The sequence below is a fragment of the Thalassophryne amazonica genome, chromosome 21, assembly GCF_902500255.1.
Source record: "Thalassophryne amazonica chromosome 21, fThaAma1.1, whole genome shotgun sequence".
Classification (NCBI taxonomy): Eukaryota; Metazoa; Chordata; class Actinopteri; order Batrachoidiformes; family Batrachoididae; genus Thalassophryne; species Thalassophryne amazonica.
In genome coordinates this window covers 27,317,250-27,330,404 of record NC_047123.1, presented here as the reverse complement: position 1 = coordinate 27,330,404, position 13,155 = coordinate 27,317,250, and the positions used below count along the sequence as shown (strand labels likewise).

The following is a 13,155-nucleotide window of genomic DNA, read 5'->3' as shown; positions in this document are numbered from 1 at the left end:
GGGCCCATATTCACAAATTCTTTGAGTCATGTCCGAGAGCTCCTAACTACTCTAAAGATTCCTAGCAAGGAATCTTACCCCTAAGAGGTATGACTCAGTCTTCTACGATGTAGATCTACAGATACTTATTGTCATTGTGACAAAGTGCAACGAAAGAGTAAAGTCCAAGCCTTTCGGTGCAAATATAAACCTGAGTAAACCACACACAGACTTTAAAGGTCTGGAGAAGAAAAGAAAAATAAACTTAAAATTTAACCGAAGAATGTAGTTGCAAAAAAAGAAATTGCATATAAAAAAAGAAAAGTATGTACAAAACTGTGGATATTTCAGTGGCAGGGTGATTCTTTAACTACGGGCACTATTGGTCTTGTAAATGTAATTTCCACCACACCATTGCCTTACAATATAAAGCGCCTTGGGGCAACTGTTTGTTGTGATTTGGCGCTATATACATGTGCTCTGATGTTACTGTTTATCTCCATAGAAACTACCCAAACAATCTTTCATACAAACTGTTTAAAGGGACATTACAGTGTTGTGGTGGAAATTACGACAATAGTGTGGGACAACTACATTTTGTTAAAAAAAAATCACAACAGTTGTATGACATTGAATACCCCAATTATGTTTTGATTATTTTACTGATATTTTATTCAGAGATATTTTAAAACATTAGAAAAACATTTCTTTACCATTCATTTTTATCATTGAAGATCAAAAGTCTGGGTGTGGGACAAGTACAAAACGGCAATATTTGCATATAATGATGCTGAAAAAAGGTGAAAAAGTCATCATAGACTACTAGAACAAATCTCTTAACACACTTTCATTGTAAAGATAACTATAAAAGTGTGAAATTTCCCCTTTTTTCTGTTTTTCATACAATATGATCAAAGGGCATAATAAGTGCCCGTAGTCTAAGAATCACCCAGCAGTGGATATTGCACATAAACAAACAAACATTGTTCTTTGTTTTATATGTTAATGACATATGTTTGGTTTCTAAGTCCCTGAGTTGTATTTTGTTTGCTGATAATACGATTGTGTTTTGTAGTGTCTTGTAGAATTCGAGGAATTCTAAGATTTTTCTTAGAATGGCGTCCCAAAAAGCTACTTTTAGCCTTCTTTGTGAATACGCGCCCTGATGTTAACTGGTTTTATGATAAACTAGAAAAGTGAGAACAAATTTTTCCGACAAAGCAGAAAAAAAACGGCTGCGACAGGGTTAAAAAAAAAAAAAGTCCTGAGCTCCTCCCTCCTTTTTTGTACTGGAACCAGGAAGACATGACTTAAGACAGGAACCAGTTTGTGTCCTAAAATAGAACATCAAGAAGACAATACAGCAGACATAACAGGTTGTAAAGGTGTTCTATTGTGTTTATTTGGAGACAGAACCTGTGGACAGGCTGGTAAGAACGACTGAGTCTGTATGTGAAAGTGAAAGTTAGTTCTGAGTGGATCTTAAGACCAGAAGAGGAAACTGAAGAATGGCTGCGAACGTGTCTCTGCCCGAGGAGGACTGCACCTGCAGTGTGTGCTGTGACATATATACGGACCCGGTTGTGTTATTATGTGGTCACAGCTTCTGTAAAGTTTGTCTCCAAGAGTGGTGGAGACAGAGTCAGCTTCAGTCGTGTCCCATCTGCAAGAAACTGTTTCCCATGTCCCAACCTACTGTCAATCTGGCACTGAGAAACCTGTCTGAGACGTTGAAGAAGGAGAGGAGCCACAGACCTGCCTTCGAGTCAAAGGAGATCTGCAGTCTGCACGATGAGAAACTGAGACTCTACTGCAAAGACGATCAGCAGCTCATCTGTCTCGTTTGTCGGGACGCCAGACAACACAAGAACCACGACTGCGTCCCTCTCAATGAAGCAGCAGAAGACCATAGGGTGAGCAGAAAACATCTGGACATGTAGACTACACCAAGCTCACACACGTGATCCTCTTGGTGTCCAATCTGTGCACGTATCTGTTTCCAGACCGACCTCAGTGTTCAGCTGATGCATCTAAACAGAAACTGATGGATGTTTCAAAAAGAAAAAGACACTTGTGATAAATGGCCGGCCACTCAAGGTAGGTGTACACAAACCAGGGGTCCATTGGAGAAGTAAAAAAAAAAAAAAAAAACTTCAAAAATTTTCCTGACTTACGGCTTGGTTTTGCTGAATACTTTATGTAAATACTGTCATTGTACCCACTAACTAGAGGGGCACCTGGATGAGCACTTAGAACATTCAACTTTGGTTCAGAAGGTCACTGGTTTGAATCTCACTCAGCCAATGACTGGAAAACTGTCTCTGGTGACCCTCCAGTGAATGGGGACCCGACTCCCCTTAGAGTTGGGGAAGGTAAGGTGGCGAAGGGAGAGGAGATGTGCACCACCCTTCATATCCAGTTCCATAGAAATGGTGGGATTCAAATATATACCAACACTATGGCCAACTGGCTGTGGGAAGACCTCACGTGCCCACCCACTAGTGTGGGAAATTGTTAGCTTGTATCACCTTTAATATCAGAGATATGGAGGTTTTTAAAAAGGGGGCCATATGGCCCTAATAAGCAAGTGTTGCAACGTTCCATACATCATTACTTTAGAACTACTCAAGCCACATACTTGCCACCATTTGATGTTTGTCTGGGAGACAATCCATGATCCATTCTCATATACAAAGAAGGGGTCATCTGGAAGTAATGACAGATAGAGCTAGGCAACATCTTGGTGGGGTGGTGTATATGGCAAAGACAAGGGGCCCCAGCACCAAGGCTTTGGGTACTCCTGTGGAGAGCCACAGAGATCCAGATGATTGTCCTCGTCATGATACATTCAATGAAAACCCAGAAGTGTTTTGCACGAGTTGCCCATTTTTGAGAGTTTACATCAAAAGCAGATAAATCAAGCAGGAAGCCTCAACTGCCAGTTTATAAGACCCCAGTCAGACTGGGGTTGGGCTCAAGATAGGGTTTTTTTTTTTAATCTGAACGACTCAAATTGTATTTGTTGTAAGCTGGATTGTTTTCTATCTGGCTCAACCCATCTCTCAGTGTATTTGTAATTTTATTACGTAATGGCAGTACATTTGTTAATTTGGCCCACAATCGCGTTATATAAGCCTCCATATCTCAGAAACTAAAGTTGATAAAAGCAGCAAATTTTGCACAGCAGTAGTTGAGTACAATGACATTATTCACATGAAGAATGAAGCAGATCCAAGATGGTTAGTTGGTTAAGTTTTTGCATCCATTTTGTCAGGTTCAGTCACATCAGACAGAGAGAGCGATAAAGATGGAATTTCAGAAGCTTTACCAGGTTCTGCGAACAGAGGAAATTGCTCGGATTGAAGCGGTGAAGAAAGAGGAGACATTTAAGACTCTCGTAATGACCATCAGGATCGTGAACTTGAATGCAGAGATCTCCTGCCTCAATGGCAAAGTCAAATCCATCAAGGAGGCGATGAAGGACAAAGACCTCTCATTCATGCTGGTAATCTCGAACTACAGATTTCATAAATGTTCAAGTATTAAAAAAAAATGTAACAAACTAGCATTTAATTGATTTCCTGCTTTTCTTTTTGAATGACAGAATGTCAAAAGAACTATGGAGCAGTAAGTAGTTTCTTATACGCTGTCAGTCAAGGATATTGTATTGAATCCACTTTTTCAGTATTGGTAGTAATAGTTTCAGGTCACTAAGTTGTAAGTTAGCAACTACATATTTTGTTATTTGATAGACTTAAGAATAAGTACAGTATCTGAATTATGTTTTGGCCATTAGAAGAGCTCAGGGGTGGAGTTCAGGTTACCAATTAACCACTAAAATGGATTCCGTAATCTAATTACAGTATGGTAAAATGAAATGTTAGATACATGAGAATGCACAATCACATGTTTTGTTTTGAACAATATCATTGATAAAATATTTTTTGAACATCTTAGTGCAATAAATTCTCCCTGGGTTTCAAGCAGATATTATCAGTGGCAATATAATAATGGTTTGCTGCTTTTCCCTCAATGGTACTGATCCTCAAGAGTGTTTAAAACAATATGATTTCAATCTGTGGTTGCTGAATATTCTTCCAGGGCAAAATGCGACCTGCCGGAGCCAAAGACCCCGTCCTCATCCCTCATCAATGAGGCCGAACACGTTGGGAACCTGCTGTATAAAGTCTGGATGAAGCTAAAGAGCACAATCCAGTACAGTAAGCAACACATTGTCATTTCCCCACCATCAAATTTTGACCTAACTGCATTTTAGAATTTTGTAACAGCTTCAGAAACTTTCCCTCTTTGTGAAATTTTGTTCCACTCAGCTCCTGTAACGTTGGACCCCAACACTGCAAGCATTTTTGCAGTTCTGTCAGAGCAGTTGACCCGTTCAACAGAGAGCGAGAAAGCCCAGCAGCTTCCTGAGAATCCAGAGAGACAATGTTCTTCCACAGTATGTGGCTCTGAAGCCTTTAGCTCTGGGAAACACAGCTGGGATGTGGAGGTGAGCGGTTATTGGACTGTTGGTGTGACTACTAAAACTGAGACCTGGGGCATCTACAAGTGTGTTTGTACTGACGTCATACGTCAGTGTATTCCTGGAAATTATGTTATACCTGTGTCTGAAGATACAATTCCCAAGGTCAGAGTTCAGCTCGATTATGACCAGGGAATACTGTCATTTTTTGACCTTGATCATAAGAGACCGCTACATACTATCAAAGTCAATTTCCCAGGACCGGTCTTTCCGTATTTTTCCACTTTCACCAAAATTCTTCCAGTTCAGCTGTCAGTGAGTGCTAAACCCCTCACATAATCATACTACATTACTGCAGTTGTCAAACAGCATGTTTTTGTCATCGTTGTTGTTGTTGTTATTTTAATTTGACATACCGTATCTGCTGTTGTCATTACTTTAAAGTGCAGTAGGAATCAAGAGCAAATATTTTTAAGGATTAATGGTAATATTCATTGAAACACAAAAATTTTTTTCAACCTGTTACGTTGCTTAAGATCTGTAGATTTGTGCTTTTTGCTATGCTCCTCCAGGCCTGCAGGTGGCTCTAGTTGCTTCGTGTTCAAAAGAAATTTTTACAAATTGTCTAAAATTCATGTTTAACACTCCCGAACACCCACAATTCTGAGTGTTCATGTAGAAGTTTTCCCGCTGTATGCAGTTTAAGAATTTTATGTCACAGAAGTGTAATTCCGGACTTGTACTTGCTCTGTAACACAGCCGATGAGTCGGCCTGTGCCCTGTCCTCTGAGTGAGAACCAACAGATCTGTTCAAGTCGCAGGAACAGAAACGGCTCATTTCTTATTGTGTATGTGTCAAAACAAACTTTAAAATGTATTTCTAAAATATCTGATCACCTTTATTATCTTGATGGGAAAATGTATAACATGGCCCCTTTAAAACTACTGAGGACTTGCTCATTTGCTACAGAATATTTTATGTTCCTGCTTATTTACCCATGTTATTTGTTAAAAATGCTGCAATTTTTTTTTCTTATTTTCATTGTCATGTAACAACAGATAAATGTATCATTTTAAATCTTGCTCAGCACTTAGAGTGATTTTCTCCTGCATGCAGGATACAGCTTTCATATGTATGCAACATTGGCATGTAATTCATTTAATCTGCAATAAATGAATTGAAAACAGTCAGGAGAAAAATGTGTTGCTCGGATCTCCACTCAGCTCTTCACCTTCGTCAAGATCATCCATCCACCTGGCAGGTGTGGCAGGTCAAGATGCTGATTAAAAGGCATGATTATTGCACAGATGTACTTTGGACTGGTTATAATAAAAAGCCAACTCTAAAATTTACAATTAACATTGACAAAAAGATTTAGAAGAGGTTCTGGGGTAGCATAGTATCAAACCCCACCCCTGCAACAATTATCCGTGTAATTGTGCAGGACATAACAGAATATTTACAGAGGACTCCTTAAAATGGTGATATAAGCACCAAATTCGGTGCAAAAATTATGTTTTGACGTTACTTTTTTGAAAAAATGAAATGGCGACTTGAATTTTCAAAAGGCGGCCAGTTAGGGGTCAGTTAAGGAGTTACACATGAGGTCAAAATTTAAAATGCTCCAGTAATATTGAAAACTATACCACATTATTTGTTTGAACATAAAGATTTGAAAAAAATTTAGTTTGGTCTATCTGTGACTAAATGTTATGGAAACTCTCTCAAGGGCTCAGCACCCAGCCCTGTGGGATCCCTGTGCTGAGTGTCAGAGTCGGGGAGAGATGTGGGCCCATTCTAACTGTCTGTGGCCTGTTTGTCAAAAAGTCCTTAATCCAAAGGCAGAGTTTGAGCTGTATACCAATGTTGGACATCTTGGAGAACAGTCTGCTGGTGAGGATGGTATTAAATGTAGAGCTGTAGTCCATAAACAGAAGCCGTGCACAGGTCTCTTGCACCTCTTGGAGATGGTGTCGTCTGTTGACCTGTTGACTCAGTATGAAAACTGGCGGGTGGTTTGGGTGGCAGTGCAGTTTTGATGTGTTGTAGAACCAGTCTTTTTGAAACACTTCATGATTTCAGGTGTCAGTGCTACAGGCCTGTAGTCAATGAAGTCAGTGCACTGTGATAGAGAGAGGTTGAAGATATTTGTGAGTACTTCATCCAGATCTGCAGCACAATCTCTGAAGACCCATCCTAGGATGCCATCTGGGCCAGCTGCCTTCCGTTAGTTGATCCTGCGGAGTGTGCAGATGACGTCTGCAGACTGAAGGACGAGGGTCTGGCTGCTGGTGTCTGGAGCCGGACTCATGGTTGTCATTCCCTTCACCTCAAAGTGGATGAAGAACCGGTGCAGCTGCTCCACCTCCAAGGCACCACCTCTGGTAATGCTGCTGGTGTTATTTCGCCTGGTGATGTGGCATATCCCCCGCCATACTCGGCGGCGTCAGCACTGTAAAAGAGGTCCTCGATCTTCTGTTTGTATGCTGCTTTAGCATCATTGATTGAGTCCCCTCTTCAGCTTTGCCCTGGTGGCCAGCCTTGTACTGCTGCATGTCACCGGATTGGAAAGCAGTCTTGCGTGTCTTTAGCAGGAGTCGGACACTCCTGGTTATCCGTGACTTGTTGTTAGGGGACACACGGATCTGTTTTGTGGTAGTAATTTTGTCTATGCAGTATTTGATGAAAAACAAATGCTGTCAGACTGCCCAAGGTGGGGTTGGGGTGATGCTTTGAACCCATGCTTGATTCTTGTTGGAATTTGGGAAGAACAGCCTTTAGGTTGTCTTTGTTGAAATCACCTGCTGTTGCATCAATTCCATCACGCTGTTGTTTGCTAATGGCAGTTAGCAAGTCCAAAGCTCTTTTGGTGTCAGCATCAGGAGGTATGCAAAACAGCAGTGAATATGATAACTGAGAATCTTACGAATAAATAAGCATCCAATTTGAAATTTTGTTTTGATTTCATCCATGAATATAGTCAAGTTCCAAACCTCTCAATGTACATCTTAAAAGAACCAAACAAACTGGTAAATAAATCTGATGTTCATTGTTTTTATGATAAACTGGGAAAGTGAGAAATGTTTTTCCTGATGGGGCAGAATAAAAACTGCTGTGATAGGGTTAAAAAAAAAACAAAAAAAAACAATCAGTCCAGAGCTCCTCCCTCCTTTTATGTACTGGAATCAGGAAGACATGACTTAAGACAGGAGCTAGTTTGTGCCTTAAAATAGAACATCAAGAAGACAATACAGCAAACATAACAGGTTGTAAAGGTGTTCTATTTAATTTATTTGGAGACAGAACCTGAGGACAGGCTGGTAAGAACGACTGAGCCTTTATGTGAATGTTAGTTCTGAGTGGATCGTAAGACCAGAAGAGGAAGAAGCTGAAGAATGGCTGCGAACGTGTGTCTGCCTGAGGAGGACTGCACCTGCAGTGTGTGCCATGACATATTCACAGACCCGGTTGTGTTATCATGCAATCACAGCTTCTGTAAAGTTTGTCTCGAGGACTGGTGGAGATGGAGTGAGCTTCAGTTATGTCCCATCTGTAACAAACTGTTCCCCATATCCCAACCTCCTGTCAGTCTGGCACTGAGAAACTTGTGCGAGACATTGAGGAAAGAGAGGAGTCAGGGACCTCCCTTGGAGTCAATGGAGACCTCCGAGCCAAAGGAGACATCTGAGCCAAAGGAGACCTCTGAGCTAAAGGAATCCTCTGAGCCAAAGGAGTCCTCTGAGCTAAAGGAATCCTCTGAGCCAAAGGAGTCCTCTGAGCCAAAGGAGACCTCTGAGCTAAAGGAATCCTCTGAGCCAAAGGAGTCCTCTGAGCCAAAGGAGACCTCTGAGTCCAAGGAGACCTTCGAGCCAAAGGAGGCCTCTGAATCAATGGAGACCTCCCAGTCAGATGAGATCTCTGAGTCAAAGGGGACCTCCAAGCCAAAGGAGACCTACGAGTCAATGGAGATCTGCAGTCTACACGATGAGAAACTGAGACTATACTGCAAAGACGATCAGCAGCTCATCTGTCTCATTTGTCAGGACACCAGACAACACAAGAACCACGACTGTGTCCCTCTCAATAAAGAAGCAGAAAACCATAAGGTGAGCAGAAAACATCTGGACATGTAGACTACACCAAGCTCACACAAATGTGATCCTCTCTGGTGTCAGTCTGTGCACGTATCTGTTTCCAGACCGACCTTAACGTCCATCTAATGCATCTAAAAGAGAAACTGATGATGTTTCAAAAAGAAAAAGACACTTGTGATAAACTGGCCGGACACATCAAGGTAGGTGTCACACAAACCAGGGGTCGGTTTGGAGACGTCAAATAAAAAAACTTTAAATTTTCCTGACTGGCATCTTGGTTTTGCTGAATACTTTATGTAAATACTGTCATTATACCCACTAACTAGAGGGGCACCTGGATGAGCACTTAGAACATTCAACTTTGGTGCAGAGGTCACTGGTTTTGAAGCTCACTCAGCCAATGACTGGAAAACTGTCTCTGACCCGCCAGTGAATGGGGACCGACTCCCCTTAGAGCTGGGGAAGATAAGATGGCGAAGGGAGAGGAGATGGGCACCACTCTTCATATCCAGTTCTATAGAAATAGTGGAGCTCAATTATATACCACTACTAAGAACATCAGCCTGTGGGAAGACCTTATGTGCCCAGCAACTATTGCAGGAAATTGTGGCTTGTTTCACCTTTGGTATTAGAGATATGGAGGATTTTAAAAAGGGGAGCCATGGCCCTATAAGCAAGTGTTTGAAATGTTCAATACATCATTACTTTTGAACCACTCAAGTGCCATACCTTTGAGGGACCTGTTCTACATGATTTGATGTTTGTCAAGGAGACAATCCATGGTCCATTCTCATATACACTGGGGGTCATCTGGAAGGAATGACAGATAGAGCTGGGCAACATGTTGGTGGGGTGGTGTATATGGCAAAGACATGGTGCCACAGCACCAAGGCTTTGGGCACCCCTGTGTGAGAGACAGTGAGATCTGGATGACTGTCCCCACCATGATACAATAAATGAATAGCCAGTGAGACAGGGTTTAAACCAAGAAGGTTTGTTGCATGAGTTTCCCATCTTTGAGAGTTTAGATTGTAGATAACCACATCAAAAGCAGATAAATCAAGCAGGAAGCCTCAACTGCCAGTTTATAAGACCCCAGTCAGACTGGGGTTGGCAGTCTGGCTCAAGACAGGTTTGTTTTCTGAATCTGAACGGCTCAAAGTGTATTTGTTGTAAGCCAGATTGTTTCTATCCGTCTCAACCCACCTCTCAGTGTATTGGTATTTTTATTACGTGATGGTAGTACATTTGTTCATTAGGCCCACAATCGCTTTTATAAACCTCCATATCTCAGAAACTTAAGTTGATAAAAGCAACAAATTTTTGCACAGCAGTAGTGAGTACAATACATTATTCACATGAAATATGAAGCAGATCCAAGATAATTAGTTAGTTGAGTTTTGCATCCTGTTTTGTCAGGTTCAGTCACATCAGACAGAGAAGGTGATAAAGAAGGAATTTCAGAAGCTTTACCAGATTCTGCGAACAGAGGAAATTGCTCGGATTGAAGCGGTGAAGAAAGAGGAGACACTTAAGACTGATGCAATGACCATCAGGATCGAGAACTTGAATGCAGAGATCTCCTCACTCAGTGACAAAATCAAATCCATCGAGGAGGCGATGAAGGACAAAGACCTCTCATTCATGCTGGTAATCTCAAACTACAGATTTCTTAAATGTTTAAGTATTTAAAAACTAGCAAACTCATACTTAATTGATTTCCTGCTTTTCTTTTTGTATGACAGAATGTCAAAACAGCTATGGAGCGGTGAGTAGGTTCTTATACGCTCTCAGTCAAGGATATTGTATTGAATTTGACATTTTTAGTGTTGGTAGTCATAGTTTCAGGTCACCAAGTTATAAGCTAGCAACCACATATTTTGTTATGTGATAGATGTAAGAATAAGTACAGTATCTGATTTATGATTTGGCCGTAAGAAGAGCTCAGGGGTAGAGTTCGGGTTACCAATTAACTGCTAAAAATGTATTCTGTAATCTAATTACAATACCATGAAATGAAATATTAGATACACAAGAATGCACAACCATGTGTTTTGTATTGAACAACATATCATTAACAAAATATTTATTGAACATCTTAATGCAATAAATTCTCCCTGGGTTTCAAGCAGATATTATCAGTGGCAATATAATAATGGTTTGCTGCTTTTCCCTCAATGGTGCTGATCCTCAAGAGTGTTTAAAAGAATATGATTTCAATCTGTGGTTGCTGAATATTCTTCCAGGGCAAAATGCGACCTGTCGGAGCCAAGACCCCCGTCCTCAGCCCTCATCAATGAGGCTGAACACGTTGGGAACCTGCTGTATAAAGTCTGGATGAAGCTAAAGAGCACAATCCAGTACAGTAAGCAACATGTCATTTCCCCATCATCAAATTTTGACCTTAATATACAACCCTGGCAAAAATATGGAATCACCGGCCTCGGAGGATGTTCTTCAGTTGTTTAATTTTGTAGGAAAAAAAGCAGATCACAGACATGACACAAAACTAAAAAAACTGTATCAGTTTTGATTTATTGCTTGGCATTTAGAGTGATTTTCTGTTGCATGTGGAATAAAAGAAAAAGTTCCAAGCAGTTTTTGTATGTGCACCAATATTGACATGTAACTCATGAGTGAGTTTTCACACAAATAAATGAATGAATAATTTGAATGCCTTATAGTTTATAAAGGGTACGCTCGAAGTGCTGCGCTGAAATATCTCCAAATCTTGTCGAGCAACAAATGTGCCATCGTTGAGATCTGTGTGTGCATACGGGCATTTTGTCTCACAAGTCAAACTGGAAAATTCCAAAGCGTCATCAACGAAAACAAACAACAAAAAAATTTCCATCTTGAACCAATTGACTCGAGGAAAAAGAAACCAAATACTGTCATCACATAAGGAGAGCTGGTATAAGTTCATTTTATAAATTAAGTAAAAATTGTTGAAGAAATTTTAGTATGTTGGGATCCATCTAAGCAAAAGAATAAAATAAAATACAACCTTTATCGTGAATCTCCCTGATGTGGCTGAACTGTGTGCTTAATTATTCATGAACTGTCTTGGCTGTTTAGAATGCGATGTTAGATTTGAAAGCAGATAAATATGAGGTCATAGTGCAGACTGTCAAATTTAATATCAGAGCAGCTCCATCAAAATCAGAATATGATAACATTTCCACTTTTCTCTCTCTTTCTTTTGCACAAATAATCCTGATTGTGTCATTGGTATTAGAGTTGGAATGCTGGCAATATTAATGAAGAGAAACAAACAGTGGGACTGAATTAAAAAAGAAATGAATGAAGAGAAGAACAAATACAAACAAGGAGAAGGGGCCATTTTTTATTTCACCCGTTCACCTCACATCCATCAACATATTGTTTCCAAATCCCATTTGTAGGTTCTGAATAAGTGCATTTTGAATTTAACCATCCAAAATGTCTGCTGTAGTCTTTAGGGATGTTTATTAGAAGAAATGGAATATAATTCTCACAACTATGTGTTCATAAGTCCTGCAATTTATAATCCAAAGAAATTCATGAATAAAAGAATACTGCATTATCATCTGTGGCCAGAAGATGGCATCTACATGCGTGAGAAGCTGTTCCTATACTGAATAAGGTACTGTGATGCACACTCCAGAGCAGAAGCTGGCAGTAATGCAACATTAAGGTGGATGTGAGCCACTGTAAAACAAGAATCAGAAGAAACAGCTCTAAATGGTTAAGATGTTTTATGTCTTAGAGAACAAGTACATTTAAGAAATCATGCTCTCAAACTGAAAGACCCCAAGCTCTAGAAAAGAAAGCGACGCTTACCTTCATACTTCTAGGGCTAACAGTTGCTCGGACTATGTGAGACATCAAGAACAACAATGGCACATCAGCTAAGCTGCGCTAAGGTAAGTCTATTACCTTTTACAAATGTTTTACAAAAGATTTCAACACATAAACATAATGTTGTCTGCATCCTCACCAGGAGATGACACTAAATCTGACACACTGCAGTCTTAAAATCATAACGTAATGTTGCACTACAACCACTTTGTTTGCCTTTCTCCATAACCACAAAATAGATAAACATCAATGCTTTATAAAGGAAAAATTGTTCTGATTTTATCTTTCTTTGCTGCTTTATTTTTACTACTTACAAACACATTATGACATCACCTCATAGTAACCAAACCAGCATATCCAACCTTTGATTTTAAAATCCCCTGATAAAACACTTCCAGTGGTTCAAATAGCAAAGAGCTTAAGAACTTGAACATACCAAATGGTATTTTATGATTCCCACAGAAATGTGCCACATGGTTAAATTGACATTCTCTCCCAATGCAAGTGGATACTTCACATCTGAATCTCCATAAGAAAGTGTTGGACTGTTGGATATTCCAGCTGTACCCACACGATCCTCCAAAGAGATATGTAAGACCTCCAAAAGACACGTGTCATTGCTTTGAGTCAGAGGTTCAGGTCCAAGTCTCGAAACATGTTGTAAGACAGCAAGTACCAGCAACTCTAAAGAGTTGGCCCTTGTTCTCCTCCTTCAAGGTTATCTGGTAACCTCAAAACTCCATAAGCTCTTCCCAGGC

At 40.2% G+C, this 13,155-nt stretch overlaps 1 protein-coding gene across 3 annotated transcripts; it reads left to right on the top strand.

Annotated features, from left to right (window-relative positions):
- Positions 1–1,855: 1,855 nt before the first annotated feature.
- On the top strand, positions 1,856–11,464 carry LOC117503319 (zinc-binding protein A33-like). Of its 3 annotated transcripts, XM_034162539.1 has the most exons (9): positions 1,856–1,892; positions 1,983–2,076; positions 3,254–3,484; positions 3,584–3,606; positions 4,081–4,199; positions 4,311–4,489; positions 9,977–10,207; positions 10,303–10,325; positions 10,804–11,438. In XM_034162539.1, exons 3-9 carry the CDS (start codon positions 3,287–3,289, stop codon positions 11,024–11,026), a joined length of 996 nt encoding a protein of 331 aa, XP_034018430.1. In that variant the 5' UTR covers positions 1,856–1,892; positions 1,983–2,076; positions 3,254–3,286; the 3' UTR covers positions 11,027–11,438. The 3 variants fall into 3 exon arrangements, with proteins under 3 accessions (XP_034018430.1, XP_034018428.1, XP_034018429.1); XM_034162537.1 differs by lacking the exons at positions 1,856–1,892; positions 1,983–2,076; positions 3,254–3,484; ... (1 more) ...; positions 4,081–4,199; positions 4,311–4,489 and adding exons at positions 7,459–8,569; positions 8,662–8,757 and having other exon boundaries at positions 10,804–11,464; XM_034162538.1 differs by lacking the exons at positions 1,856–1,892; positions 1,983–2,076; positions 3,254–3,484; ... (1 more) ...; positions 4,081–4,199; positions 4,311–4,489 and adding an exon at positions 7,459–8,569 and having other exon boundaries at positions 10,804–11,464.
- The last annotated feature ends 1,691 nt before the right edge of the window (positions 11,465–13,155 follow it).